This window comes from Dryobates pubescens, chromosome 6 (genome assembly GCF_014839835.1).
Source record: "Dryobates pubescens isolate bDryPub1 chromosome 6, bDryPub1.pri, whole genome shotgun sequence".
In the NCBI taxonomy this organism is placed as follows: domain Eukaryota; kingdom Metazoa; phylum Chordata; class Aves; order Piciformes; family Picidae; genus Dryobates; species Dryobates pubescens.
Window position 1 is genome coordinate 17,148,284 of NC_071617.1, and position 15,776 is coordinate 17,164,059.

The 15,776-nt window shown below is 47.2% G+C and overlaps 1 protein-coding gene across 2 annotated transcripts in view; it reads right to left on the bottom strand.

The window, feature by feature from the left end:
• Positions 1-14,132, bottom strand: part of TMEM181 (transmembrane protein 181) — a 36,949-nt gene extending 22,817 nt beyond the window's left edge. The window contains exon 1 of one of the 2 annotated variants that reach the window (XM_054162678.1): positions 13,906-14,132. In XM_054162678.1, the coding sequence (XP_054018653.1) occupies positions 13,906-14,036 (131 nt within the window). In that variant the 5' untranslated portion in view covers positions 14,037-14,132. Of the gene's footprint in view, positions 1-672; positions 711-13,905 lie in introns of those variants that run through there. The other variant, XM_054162679.1, reaches the window with a different exon arrangement.
• Positions 14,133-15,776: the final 1,644 nt, after the last annotated feature.

Genomic DNA, 15,776 nt, shown 5'->3' on the forward strand with positions numbered 1-15,776 from the left:
TCTGAATAATCAGCCCCGACTATGGCTCCGTCCATGCCAAACAGTATCTGGGAAAACAAGGTCTTTTCTTAACAGATGAAATCTTAAGAGTGGAGCTAGGGGGCGGGGGAGGGTGTCATTCACCACATACGAGGAAACACCACAGACACTCTCAGGTTTTTGACCGGCGAACCATGACCTCAGAAACATTAATTTAACCCTTAGTGACCTTACTTCCTTAATGATTATTAACATGTATATATTGAATGACAAGACAGAGGTCTTCACAGGAGAAAAGCTTCACCCGGGCAGAGGAAGGCACTGCCCCTCTCCGCCCTGGACCCGGCTCCAAGCAAAAAAGCACGTCCCGGTTCCAATGAACTCATGTCGGCGCCTCTTCCCCCCAATACCTAGCGGACCTTGCCGGCAAGCGGGACGGCGGTAGCCGCCGGCGGGCTCCCCACTGGCTGTTCAACGGCCGATCCCGCCGCCCGCCCTGAGCGGAGGACAGTCCCACAAGCGCCCCGCTAGCCGCCGCCGTTACCACACGCAGCACACGCGAGGTTCGCCACCACGTTGCCCACGCAGCACACGCAAGGGTCGTCGCCGCCACCTCGCAGCCCACCCACTCACCCATCCCCAGCGCGCGAGCAGAAACCCCCGCGTCCAGCTCCTCCCCCGCCCACCACTCACGGCTCCATCCTGGCGCCGCATGCGCAGTGGAGCAGCCTCCTCCCACACCTTCCCCCCGCCGCCCTCGCCCGGGAGCTGCGGCCGCTGCCGTGGCACAATCGCGAGCAGTGCCTCCCGGCGACTTCCGCGTGCGTCACCCACCCGCCTCGCGACTCAGAGACGTCACGGCATCCCCGGCGCTACTCAGCCGCGGGGCTGACAGGGGCGGCGGCGCTACGGCGAGTCGGAGGGGACACGGCCCTGCGATCTGCGGCTCGCTCCCGGGTGCGGCGTTGGTGCCGAAGGGAGCAATCACAGTGATCGAGGCCTGGCCTGCAGCCTGAGGAGCAAACTGCTATCTCCCGAGCGGTACTGCAAGCTGCTGCCGCCGCCGCATTTCCACAGTGGGAGCCGCCGAGTTACGGGTGCAGTCACCGGTCACCCGGACAGGCAGTTCCCGTCGGGCTCCGGCGCCGCAGTTCAAAGCAAATGCTCGGCTTCGGCACTTCGAAGCGTTACCTCAGGTTGGTGAGCAGGCCTTGAGAACCAGCAGGTGGCTTGTCCTTCCCTGCTGTGGAACTTGCTTAATAAGGAACTCCACATCACACCCAACAGTATTGCTCTTGCACGGATGTTGAGATAAACTTGGATTTTGTTCTGCTTTCCTATTAAATGTCCTGAGATTAGGCAATAAAAACTGTCACCTGATCCATTGGGTAGCAATGATGAAAACTACCTAGTGTTACAGATTTTGACAAGTTATATTTTGTATTTATTTTTGCTAGCTCTCAAGATTTGCTTACAGAAAGCCAACTCTGCAGTTACTTGAACAGGGGGATACGAGGTGTCTAGTCCAGGATAAAATGCAGAGTAACTTCTTGGGTTTGGTGTTCATCATGTGCATAAGGTAAAGCCACCTCAGGATGACCTCAGGTACGTTTAGATAGATCAGTCAACATATAATTGAAAAATTAACTCTTCAACCATCAAATACCTCCATTAAAAGCTTACTTAGATGGTATGACTTTTTAAGGGACCTTAACATTAGTAATATTACTAAATTAATTCAGTTGCTTTACGGGTAATTAATGTCATTACTGGTGACGGGTGGAACCCAGTATGTCTCTCATGTAACTCCATTAAAGCCCCAGGAAACATGCTAGGAATTCATTCATTGATACTGGTATTGATTCCATCCGTTAGAGCTGTGATTTATAGCTCTGATGATTATTTAGCAATCTCATAAAAAGGTTATCTTGAGAAATGCATAATACAAAGTGATGAAGGAAGGGCATTTACAAATTTTAAATCAAGAAGAATCACTACTGAAGGTCAGAAAATAACATTTTGAATAACCAGGACAACCTAATAAACATCTACACAGAACAAGATAGCTCTACCAAACCACACTTCATAGCTTTTCTCCCTGGCCAGAAAATTACAGAATGGTACTCTGAGCATCTGTGACCATTTCCAGCATTCTGGGAAGTGAAGTTGCAGAGTTAGGACTGCTGTCATTTATGTGTGCACATATGTGTTATTTGGATGACTGCTTCAACTCCATCAGTATTCATGTGTCTCATAAATGAGAATGAATTTATTATCCTCAAAACAAAAATGCACTTTTCTCATTGAACAGGCAGGAAACTGAAACACAGGGAAACTGAGTCTTGCCAAGTCACTTGGAGAACAGTGTAGGTGGCAGAGCTTGAAATCCAGCTCATTTCAATTAGCCATGGGACTGCATTTCTCTTTGCCATCTACCAACTCTCAAAGGACTCTGAATACATTGCAAACACATACCTTTCACCCTGTACATTTTGTGAAAATAATGGCATTGAGTTTACAAAGACTGAGAAGGAAGGCACCATGAAAATCCCTCTCTCCACAAATGCAGTCAGTCAGTCTCACTCTGCTTTGCTCCTTGCAAGAAAGTACCTCACTCAGTGCCTTGTTCAACCTGCTCTGGGACAAAATCGTGCAAGAAGCTACTGTCTACCTCATCTATTGTAGAACCTGAACAGTGCATGCTGAATGAGGCTTGCAAGAAGAGGCAGGGTGATCTATGAATAAGCAGGCTGAATGCTAGCTCAGCCAGGATTCTGCTTTTGTTAACCACCTTAACACTACTGCTGTACTTTCATGACCAGTTTGTGCATTTGTGGCGCATACCTTCGGCTTTAGTGACAAAGGAGCTGGGGTTGCTTAGCCTGGAGAAGAGGAGACTCAGGGGTCTTGCTGTCTACAACTACCTGAAGGGGGGTTGTAGACAGGCAGAGGTTGGTCTCTTCTCCCAGGCAACCAGTACCAGAACAAGAGGACACAGTCTCAGGCTGCGCCAGGGGAGGTTTAGGCTGGATGTTAGGAAGAAGTTCTATACAGAGAGAGTGATTGCCCATTGGAATGGGCTGCCCGAGGAGGTGGTGGAGTCGCCATCACTGGAGGTGTTCAGGAGGAGACTTGATAGGGTGCTTGGTTGCATGGTTTAGTTGGTTGGGTGGTGTTGGATGATGGGTTTGACACGATAATCTTGAAGGTCTCTTCCAACCTGTTTTATTCTATTCTATTCTAAAAGATGAAATCCAGCCTCTCTGTAGCTCTTTTACTTTTGCCAGCACAAATGTTTGTGCAGTAATGAATCAAGTAATGGAAACTAGATAAATTAAAAGTCACTCAGGGAAAAAAAATGTGTTCTGCTGGATTGGTTGCCCAGTCACTGTGTAGCTACAGGAATATTTGTGAGCAGATCAAGAAGAAAGCAGAAATGTGTGACTAGGCAAAGGAGAGCTAGAATGGCATCTTCTAGCTGCAAAGCCAGTTTATGGTAGCTTAAATCACTCATAAAGCTACAGTGTTAGTCGTCTCCTTCTGTTTCAAGCCTTCTAGTGCTAGCTGTATACTCCATGCTGGGGTCATTCAGGTACTTCTCCCAGTTGCCAGGAACCAGCAGTCCTACAAAGACAAAAGGGGTACCTGTTGTGGCTTGAAGTAGCCACAGAAGATGCTGTCTGGGTTTATGCTGGAAGCAGCATGAACCGTCAGGGAACTGCAGATCCCCAGCAAGGTCTTGCTGACCCTTTTGCCTTCTCACAGACTTGTACTTTGAGCATGTGGAAAAGATTTTATGAAGATGGATGGAAGTGTATCCTTATCACAACAGCACTCTCTGGCAAACTTCAAGCTTCTCCTCTGAAGCATGCAGGCACTAGTTCCTCTACGAGAAAATGAACAGCTTCTCTTTATTGCTAAGTCAAATGATGGGCTATTCACTGGTCTTTTTTGCCAAAGCAGCAGAACTACTGTGAATAAACTTGTTCCATGTTTTGAAGATTTGCTGGCAACACTGATAGGAAGTGCTGAGGAATTAAGAATATTGGTATCATCTATAATTACTTCTTCTGTTACCTATATATGCAAAGTCAAGCATTAATTAAAGCTGCAAGTTAAATAATATGTTTCACAATGCCCTATATATAGTCTGTTCTTTTTGATGCCCAAAATGTCCTATTAATGCATGATAGGATTTTCAAATGTATCCCCTATTTAAAGCAGAGTGGACTGTAGGTCAATTATCTCAGTCTCTGGCTATTTACAAAAATCTTTGTCAACACTGTGCTTTGCTGTGAAGCTGATTGGGTAGTGGGATATATTAATTAACCTATAGTTATGTAACTCTGATGTCAGACCACAAGTTGGCCACTCTTCTGCTCTCTCTTCTTTATCAGGTAGGCACTTTAATTGCTTGCTTCTGTCAAAATATTTCCAGCATGCTGAACTCTTTCATGTTAGCTGGGGGATACAGTTATGAAACTCCCATTGAAATAACTGTCAGCTGATTGCAAGGCCTGATGTTTTCTGGTAAGCTTTGTATATCTCATGACATGTCAAAGAGGTAAAAGTGTAGACTTCGAGTAACGCTGATTCTAAGCTCTTTTTGTACTAATAGTTTACTTAAAATTGCCAAGTGCAACAGAGGGAGCTATCAGCTGCCAATCCTACATGAGCTGTCCTTGCCTTGCTATCCCAGCCAGGAAGCATGGTAGGGGAGGAAGGAACGCGGTGGAGTGGGAGGCAAAAACACCAGACAAAAACCTGTTCATTCAAATGGCATGCTTGGAGCAATTATTCAGAGGTATAAATGAGAACAATTCTGAACTTGCTGTAATAAATCTGATATACTTTTAGGCAGTTCCCAGGAGTGATGAGAGTATGTAAGGCTTTTCCCTGCTGGCTCCTCTGAGCTTGTCTACTGTGCTAAGCATCTCCTGGTGTGCCACAGACTAATGTTAGGTGTTTCAAGTCCAAACCAACCTTTCATTTGAATTCCCAATGAGGTTATTTAATATCACACCCATTAGTCTGTAAGAATCATAGAATAAATAAGGTGGGAAAAGACCTCAGAGATCATCAAATCCAATGTATCACCCAACACCTCATGACTAACTAAACCATGGCTTCAAGTGCCACATCCAATCCTTTATTGAACGCCTCCAGGGACGGTGACTCCATCACCTCCCTGGGCAGCACATTCCAATGGCTAACAACTCTTTCTGTGAAGAACTTTCTCCTCACCTCGAGCCTAAACCTCCCCTGGTGCAGCTTGAGACTGTGTCCTCTTGTTCTGGTGCTGGTTGCCTGGGAGAAGAGACCAACCCCCACCTGGCTACAACCTCCTTTCAGGTAGTTGTAGACAGCAATAAGGTCTCCCCTGAGCCTCTTCCAGGCTAAACAAACCCAGCTCCCTCAGCCTCTCCTCACAGGACTTGTGCTCAACACTTCTCACCAGCCTCGTTGCCCTTCTCTGGACACATTCAATTGAGAGGCCCAGAACTGGACACAGTACTCAAGGTGTGGCCTACCCAATGCAGAGTACAGGGGCACAATGACTTCCCTGCTCCTGCTGGCCACACTATTCCTGATTCAGGCCAGGATGCCATTGGCCTTGGCCACCTGGGCACACTGATGGCTCATGTTCAGGTGGCTGTCAACCAGTACCCCCAGGTCCCTTTCTGCCTGGCTGCTCTCCAGCCACTCTGTCCCCAGCCTGTAGCACTGCATGGGGTTCTTGTGGCCAAAGTGCAGCACCCGACACTTGGACATGTTAAATGCCATCGCGTTGGGGTCTGTCCATCTGTCCAGCCTGTCAAGGTCTCTCTGCAGAACTCTCCTACCCTCTAACAGATCAACTCCTGCCCCCAGCTTGGTGTCATCTGCAAATTTACTAAATGTGGACTCAATCCTCTCGTCCAGATCATCAGTAAAGATATTGAATAGGATGGGGCCCAGCACTGATCCCTGGGGGATACCACTAGTGACTGGCCACCAGCTGGATGTGGCACCATTCACCACCGCTCCAGCCCTGGCCCTCCAGCCAGTTCCTAACCCAGCACAGAGTACTGCTGTCCAAGCCACAGGCTGACAGCTTGGCCAGGATTTTGCTGTGGGGGACAATGTCAAAGGCCTTGCTGAAGTCCAAGTAGACTACATCCACAGCCTTCCCCACATCCACCAGGTGGGTCACCTGATCATAGGAGATCAGGTTGGTCAGGCAGGACCTGCCCTTCCTAAATCCATGTTGGCTAGGCTTGATCCCTTGGCCATCCTGCAGGTACACTGTGATTGCCCCCAAGATGATCTGCTCCATAATCATTCCTGGCACTGAGGTCAGGCTGACAGGCCTGTAGTTTGTGAGGTCTTCCATATGTCCCTTCTTGTGGATGGTCATCACATTGGCCAGTTTCCAGTCATCTGGGACCTCTCTGGTGAGCCAGGATGGATCCCATCTGGTCCCATGGACTTGTGGGTATCCAAGTGGCTCAGCAAGTCCCTAACTACTTCCTCATGGATTTGGGGGGATTATACTGCTCCCTGACCCCATCTACCAATTCAGGAGGCCAGTTATCCTGAAGTCCTCCTGCCTTACTGTTGAAAATGGAGGTAAAGAAGGTATTTACTACCTCAGCCTTTTCCTCATCTTTACAATGTTCCTCTCCAAGTCCAATAAAGAGTGGAGGTTCTTCTTGCTCCTCTTTTTAGCATTAATAAATTTATAAAAAGGCTTTTTATTGTCTTTCACAGAAGTGGCCAGTTTAAGTTCTAACTGGGCTTTGCCTCTCTATTTTTTCTCCTACGTGATCTAACAACATCCTTAAACATACCACGTTTTGGCAGCCAATCACGTAAGTGTACAGTCTCTTTTACAAGCATACCACAAAGTGCCACATCTGCCCAAGGGAACTATTAACCTGGACAGATGGCCTTACTCAATATGATGAGCCATGAAAAACTTGCTCTTTCCATCTCTCCCAGGTGGCTGAGTAAGCTAGCACTTGCAGGAATATACCAGGAGGGACAATGTGGAGACTATTGTGGGCCGTTGGGCAGAACATACTCACTAACACGGACACTCCTTCATCTCCATAGTGTCAGCGAGTGCCATGGGGCTCTGCAGAGTGAGGATGGCGTACCTTCAGATAGCTGAGAAGCCTACCAGCCTTAATTGTCACCTCTGCCCAAAGAACGGGCTGTTCATAGACAGCTGCTGAACCACCTGTTCAAGAGCATCATGCTTTAAAGGAAACCATCACCAAAAGATGTCACTAAACTGGGACAGCCTCAGAGCTGAATCAGAAATGACTCAGTCAGCTGTGCAGTGAGAGCACAGTTGCTTGGGATAATAACTTCATCAGCCACTTTAAGCTCATCCCCTCACAATGAATTCCATACATATCAGCACAGCACACAACAACACTTCTGAGTCAAGAAAAGCTATTTCCCTGCCAGTCACAAAGGGGACCTCTTGATGTTTTTCCATTTCCACATCAGCTCTGCTACACAGCTTTCCAGCTTCAAACTTTCCTGTTGGCACTCAGAGAAAGATGTCATTATAGAAACCAGGAGTGAGGCTGCAGCAGCCAATTTTTATCTTATAACTCATGTCCCCTCCCCACTCTCTCCTTCCCTACCACTAACGGATTATACTACTCCATTTCTGAAGAGATGATGGAAACCACCAGCTGATGGCCCAATGGCTTTGCTGACCCAGTGGGAAGGCAGAGTTAAGGCTGGCAGTGGTTGATAGTCTCACATTGGTGAACAGTGTGTGAGAGGGAAGAAACATGCTTTTATAAGGTTTTACCATCTCTTCATTTTGTTTCTCTGATATAAAATCTGATTTGCTTTTGGTAACCTGATGATTTTAGAGAGCCTACTTGTTTTTAAGTAAGCACAAGCCACACAGTATTTCCTTCATCACATCTGCAAAATCCTTTCTGTCGTCAGAGCAGTATCTCTCATTTACAGTCTGATCATACATACTGAATAAAACAGAGTGAAGAGGATAAAGTATCTAATTCTCCTTCCCATTAGTGAGAGTTGGCTCTAAGAATAATCCATGACAGCATCATTAAATTCTCCTTCTTACCAGGAATCTAAAGGACAGATTCCATTGCTGCATCCATCCATATTGCTGAAGGGAAGCACTCACCAGATCAGCAGGTATGCAGTGACAGTAACAGTGAACTTATTTTACACCAGGTCACTTAGGTTAAGATCTTGGAATGTAGAGAAGTACTAGCATGACTTAGAATACATAGAACACATAGAATAAACCAGGTTGGAAGAGACCTTCAAGATCATTGTGTCCAACCCATCAACCAATCCAACACCACCTAAACAACTAACCCATGGCACCAAGCACCCCATCAAGTCTCCTCCTGAAAACCTCCAATGATGGTGACTCCACCACCTCCCCAGGCAGCCCATTCCAATGGGCAATCACTCTCTCTGTATAGAACTTTTTCCTAACATCCAACCTGAACCTCCCCTGGTGCAGCCTGAGACTGTGTCCTCTTGTTCTGGTACTGGTTGCCTGGGAGAAGAGACCAACATCCGTCTGTCTACAACCTCCCTTCAGGTAGTTGTAGAGAGTAATAAGGTCACCCCTGAGTCTCCTCTTCTCCAGGCTAAGCAACCCCAGCTCCCTCAGCCTCTCCTCATAGGGCTTGTGTTCCAAACCCCTCACCAACTTCGTTGTTCTTCTCTGGACTCGTTCCAGCAAGTCAGTATCCTTCCTAAACTGAGGGGCCCAGAACTGGACACAGTTCTTGAGGTGCAGCCTAACCAGTGCAGTGTACAAGGGCAGAATGACCTCCCTGCTCCTGCTGCACTGTTCCTGATGCAGGCCAGGATGTGACTTACCAGTCACAAAATGTTATTTACTTGCCAAGAGCCAAATATTGTGCCATTATCATTATAGATGACCTGTAATCTATACCTCTTGAGGATACTCTCACTGAAAAAGGGCAGTCAACACTAACTCTACAAGCTATTTGATTTCATGAAGTAGCATCTTCTCATTTCAATACAGAAAGTCCCTCCATGCACACTTCAAGTCATAAAAATGAGTTAATAACAATTTACTTTGGAGAGCTCTGGTTTCTTCTTGAAATAAAGCTGAACAAATGCCTCTTCCAGGAGGTCTTAATTGTTAATTCAAAGCTCATGTCTCCCCTGTTTCTCCATTCTAGTGTGAATATTCATTATTGCACTGCCAGATACACACAGGTACATTTACATCACTCCTTATCACCTCCCATGGATTCTCTCACCATGCTCAGGTACAAGGAGCAGCTGTTTTGATAGGAAGAACCACGGCTGTGTTAAACCCTGCCAAGCTGTCGGGCAGCATTTCCAAACTCCATGACTCTGTAGTCTTTGCTGTTGTGAACAATGAGACAAGTTCAGTCTAATGGACCACCTGCCCCTTCACTGGGAAAAACAGACACAGCATGCTGAAGACAAATTATCTAAGCAGAAGAGCAACAAACAGACAGATGTGCTTATGTTCATATTCATAGTAGAATAGAGCTGGAAGAGACCTCAGAAGGTACCTAAACTTTCCTTCTGTTTCAGGAGAGCATCTGCCAGGTCTTTCTTGGCATGTGTTTGTCAAAAGAGTTGAAGTTTGCCAAAAGATGCTATAGTCTCCCTGGATAATCCTCTCCATAGTGTTTTACTATCCTTCCTGTTCAGAAGTTTTTTTCTTAACATCTGATATGAACTTTTATTGCTTCAATTAATATCACCCTGTATTTTTTTCCCCTCAATATGGAGCTTCTCTTTAGAGAAATTCATATTTCTCCAAATTGGATGGTTCTTATTTTGGGGGAGCAACCCCAAACTTTCTTCACCACTTTGTTTCCTAGGGTTTTGATTATCCAGATCTCTCTCCTTATGCTTTCTTCCACTAACAGGCTCTTGAAGTGTAGTGCCCAGAACTGGACACAGCTCTAGCTAAGGTCTGTAGTGGTGACTAAAGTAGATGGTTTAATTTTCACATCTTACAAACTGCGCTTGTGCAGTACACCCCACATTACTTTACCTTTTTTTACATATATAAGAGAATGTCATTGTTAAAAGAGGTTATTTTATAAAGCATTATAATCCCCATACCCTTTTTTACAAAAATGTTATTACAGAATCACAGAAACATTCAGGTTGGAAAAGACCCTCAGGATCACCAAGTTAAACTGATAACCCTACTCTACAAGATTCACTCCTAAACCATATCCCCAAGCACCACATCCAAACCACCCTTAAACACATCCAGGGTTGGTGACTCAACCCCCTCCCTGGGCAGCACATTCCAATACCTGATCATTCTTTCTGTGAAAATTTGTTCCCTAATGTCCAGTCTAAACCTACCCAGCCACAGCTTGAGGCCATTCCCTCTTGTTCCATCACTAATTACCTGTGAGAAGAGACCAGCACCAGCCTCTCCACAATGTCCTTTCAGGTAGTTGTAGAGAGTGATGAGGTCTCCCCTCAGCTTCCTCTTTTTCAGACTAAACAGCCCCAGCTCCTTCAGTTGCTCTTCATAAGATTTATTTTCCAGGCCCTTCCCCAGCTTCATTGCCTTCCTCTGCACTTGATCCAGCACCTCCACATCTCTCTTGTATTGAGGTGCCCAAAACTGGACACAACACTTGAAGTGTTAGCTGAGTACAAGGGGACAATCACCTCCCTACTCCTGCTGGACACAGCATTTCTGATACAAGCCAGGATGCCATTAGCTTTCTTGGCCACCTGGGCACATCGCTTGCTCATATTCAGCTGCTTGTTGATTAGAACCCCCAGGTCCCTTTCAGCCAGACAGCTTTCCAGCCACACTTCTCCAAGCCTGTAGTGTTGCTTGGGGTTGTTGTGACCCAAGTGAAGGACCTGGCATTTGGCCTTGTTGAAGCTCATCCCATTAATGTTGGCCAATTGATCCAATCTATCCAAGTCCCTCTGCAGAACCTCCCTACCCTGGTGCAGATCAACACTCCCACCTAACTTACTCCCAGTGAACTTACTGCTGACACACTCTATGTCCTCATCAAGGTTATCAGTAACAATGTTAAACAGAAGTGGTCCCAACACTGAGCCCTGAGGAACACCACTTGTGACTGGCCACCAGCTAGATTTGACTCTATTGACCACCACTCTTTGGGCCTCTTTGCCCAGCCAGTGCTTTATTCAGCAGAGTGTGTGCTCATCCAAGCCATGAGCAGCCAGTTTGTCCACAAGAATTCTGTGGGGAACTGTGTCAAAGGCTTTTTGACAGTCTAGGCAGACAATATCCACAACCTTTCCTCATCCAACAGTTGGGTCATCTTGTCATAGAAGGAGATCATACTGGGGAGGCAGGACCTGCCCTTCATAAACCCATGTTGAGTGGGCCTGATGCTCTGGTTGTTCTCAGTATGTCATGCAACGGTGCTTGAGATGATCTGCTCTATGATCTTCACTGGTCCCAAGGTCAGACTGATAGGGCTATAGTTTCCCAGATTCTCCTTTCTTCCTTTTTTGTAGATAGGTGTTACATTTGCTACCCTCCAGTCCATTGGGACCTCCCCAGTTAGCTAGGACTTCAGGTACATAATGGAAAGTGGCTTGTCGAGCATGTCTGCCAACTCTTTCAGCACTCTTGGGTGTAGCCCATACAGCCCCATAGACTTGTGTGTGTCTAAGCAGTTTAGCAGGTCAGTGACCACTTCGTTTATTGTGATGACCTCATTCTGATTCCCCTCCCTGACTCCTAGTTTGTGAGGCTGGGTGTGCAGGGAACTGCTGGATCCAGCACTAAAGACTGAGGCAAAGTAGGCATTGAGCACCTCAGCCTTCTCATCCCTAGTCATTTTTATTATCCTTAGCAGCTGTAGCTAGGTTGAGCTCCAGCTGTGCTTTGGCTCTCCTAATTTTCTCCCTGTATAGCTTCACTACATATTTATAGTCCTCATGAGAGACCTGTCCCCTCTTCCAAAGGCCATAGAGTCTCCTTTTGTTTTGAGGTCCAGCCAAAGGTCCCTATTCAGCCAGGCTGGATGCTTTCCCCAATGACTCGTTTCTATGCACACAGGAACACCCTGCTCCTGTGCCTTGAAGACTTCCCTCTTGAAGTATGTCCATCCCTCCTGGACTCCTATATCCTTCATGGTGGTCTCCGAAGGCACTTTGTCGATCAGTCTCCTGAACAGGCCAAAGTTTGCCCTACAGAAGTTCGAAGTGCCAGTTTTACTAACCCCTCTCCTTGTTTCCCCAAGGATAGAGAACTCAATCATCTCACAATCGCTGAGCCCTAAAGTGTTTCCAACCTTCACTTCCCCCACAAGTTATTCCCTGTTCACAAGAAGCAGGTCCAGGAGGGCACCTTCCCTGGTTGGCTCCCTCACTAGCTGTCAGGAAGTTATACTCCACACACTCCAGGAGCCTCCAGGACTATTCTCTCCCTGCTGTACTGTGTTTCCAGCAGACATGCAGGAAGTTGAAGTCTCTCATGGGAACAAAGGGTAGTGATTGTGAAACCCCTCTCAACTGCTTATAAAACCAAATTCACACATATTACTCTTGCTGGCCTTACTCCTGATTCTTTCCCATGAGGACTCAACCCTATCATCACTTTCATTAATTTGTATGGGTTCATATGTCTCCCTAACATAGAGGGCCACTCCACCACCTCTTCTTTGTTGCTTATTCCATCTGAAAAGTTGGTACCCATTGACTGCAACATTCCAGTTGTGGGAGTCATCCCACCAGGTTTCCATGATGGCTGCTATATCATAGTTTCCCTGTAGTACAATGGCCTCGAGCTCCTCCTGTTTGCTGCCCATGCTGCATACATTGGTGTATAAACATTTCAGGGAGGTAATTGAGTACATAGTTTTCAGCTCGGGAGGAGGGGTAGTGGTGTGGGTAGGCCTTCTGGTTATCTAAGATACCAACACACTGATCCACAAGTGTTGGGCTACTACACCCAGGGTTCTCAGTGTCAAGGCCAGCTACATTCCCCTTTAAAACAACTTTAAAGTCTTGTCAGTCTTGTCAATGAGCCTGGCCAACTCATATCCAAGGATTCTTTTGCCCTTATGGGACAGATGAACTCCAACTGTCACCAGCAGACCCGGTGCCAAGAAAACTTCCCTGTGGTCAAAAAAACCCAAAGCTCTATTAGCTATCTGTTCATTCCCCAACCTGTATTTGTGTGGCCAAATAGCATTCATTCTCTGTTGTAGTTCCTGGTATTTGTTTCTCCTGATTACTTTTTTTGATCCTCTCTGTAATCTAAAAATTCTTTTAATTTATAATCCCATCCAACACCTTTGGAGACCTTCCTGGCCTTGCACAATCTCAAAACACCAATACTCTCCAGACACTATTGATCCTTCATGGAAACAGAAGACAGGCCCAGACACAGAAGCATGGGTGTAGCCTACTCGGTACATCTGTCCCTTCTGACATCAGCTTTTGCCAGCTGCTCTGATTTCTTGGCCAGTTTTGTAACTATTTCAGGACTGCCTTTAGCCCCCGTTCCCCTGGCTTGCTGTGACAATGGAAGATGCAGATGTAAATTGCTTTCATGGCTTACATAAGGATATTAATAGGTGAGAGCAGGGACAGAGGTGTGGGACGCAGAGGCGCTGCCGGACCATGTCCCCGTGGGCAGAGCACCGGCCCCAGCCGCCGCGCCTCGCTGCTGCCCGCCGCGCCTGGGCTGGGGCGGCTGCTCCCAGCGCACGGCCGAGAGTGGGCGCATGAAGCCCACCCAGATTTCCTTGTGCCGGTCTCCGCCGAACCCCCGCGCCCGCCCCGCGGAGATGCCATGGTTCCCTCTGGGTGCCCGGCCGACCGCCCTGGGGCCGCGCCGGAGGAAGCCGGGCGGAGCACCGAAGGGTGGGCAGGGGCCCGTGCCCCTGGGGAGAGCCGCGCCCGTACCGGTAGTAGCGGTCATCCTTGTAGGGCGTGAGGTCCTCCTTGATCTCCCGGTAGGTCTCCTGCAGCCGTCTGCAGAATCGTTTGACCTCGCCGCACAGTGGGCTCCCGAAGGCAGCGAAATCCGCCTCCATGCCGCCCCGCGCTTCCTCAGGCCCCGCGTTCCGCCATGGCTCCCGCCAGAGCCCGCCTGGCGCTGCGCGGCCGCGGGGCGGGGGCGGCGCAGGAGCCGCAGCAGCAGCGGCGGCGGCGACGGCAGCTGCGGTGGCAGCGGCGGCAGGGGCGGGCCTTCGGCGCACGGGGGCGACGGAAGCCGCTTCAGCACCACGGAGAGGGGCGGCCAGTGTTCGTTGCCGCGGCCCGGGGCAGGCCGACGACCCCCTCGCCGCTGCCGCTCCGCGGGCTCGGGATGCAGTGTCGAGCAGCCGGGTCTCCCCCAGCCCAATGTCCTGCCCAGCCCCACCCTGCCCTCTGCCCTCTGGTTCGTAGCTCCCTGGGGAAGTCAGACCTGTTGTAAATACTTGGGGATTTGTGGTTTGGGTATTGGGTTTATTAGTTTGTTTTCAAATAAAACAGTTTTGTTATTAAAAACATACAAATTCTATTTAAAACCAATGTCTTGATTTTTATTCTCTTTAACCCACCCTAAATGAGGCCAATTTGCACCACCAAAGAAGACCTAACACCTGCCTGAAAGAAATCCTATGCTAAACTCACTTTTGGTGGTCATAATGATATAAATGGTCCACCATGATGAATTATGCTGTTTAGATTTCCAGAGTTTGCAGAGCATCTAATTAACATTTAGTATTAAACTTTTCTTCATAAGCAAATAGAAATTTAAACTATGCTTTATTCTATCAGTTTAAACCTTAATGATTTCCATGAATTAATGGTAACGATGGTGTCTGTATTACATATGAAAAGTTGTTACTATTGATATATGGTGATCGTTTCTAGAGAGTGCAAATACAGAAGGTTGCTGTACCACCTCTGCCATGTAAGTATCTTCCTCATTCACATTCAGGAAGATGGGCTGGGTTATTTCACAGTCTTGCCCTTGCTCTGTGTTTTATCACATACTAAAAGCAGAACATGCACTTTTACTTGGAAGCCCACTTCAATATCTCAACACTATGTGGTGCCACAAGGTTATTCCTAGTGCTGCAGTGTGAGAGGGACAATTCATCTCCCCCCAGCATGTGGATGAGAGAGGAAGGATATCCTTTGACTGAGAAGTTCCATTTCCTAACTCTGACTATTTCTAAGCCTGAGAAAATGTAGCAGCAGGATAAAAGACACATGCACACTTAAGCTGGAGACTGGAAGGTTCCTAACAACCACAGGCCTGGTGCTCCAAAGAGGAGCCAAGAGCCCAGACAGCATTAGGGTAGAGCTTCACCATCTTTGGAAAGGCTACTTTGAAATCTCAATGCAAGCTTAGCAGGTCCCTCACACTTCTTTCCAGCACTCTGCTCATTGCAGTACATGTGGCTGATGTAGTCACAAAGGGTTTTCCTGGAAGTGTATATTTCAGGGTAAATGTTTCCATTGTGATTAAGATTTAGCCATGTTTTCCCTCAGAGCAAGAATTAAAATTATTATGTGTGATGATGGTTCTGCTTCCAGCTCTGAAGCTCAGAAGTAGGAATTATCAACAGGGTCTTTAAATATTTACCAAAAGGAGAAAATAAAACATTTAAGGCTTCAGCTGAATGAAAATGCATTCACTGCTGCAAGCTATGCAATTAGTGTGGCAAGGTAATAAAAAATGGGCTCAAAGATTAGAAACTGATTACCATTTAATTACTAAGTGACCTCTATTGCATTTATTTATCAACAACAACAACAAAAAAAAACCACAAACAAACAGG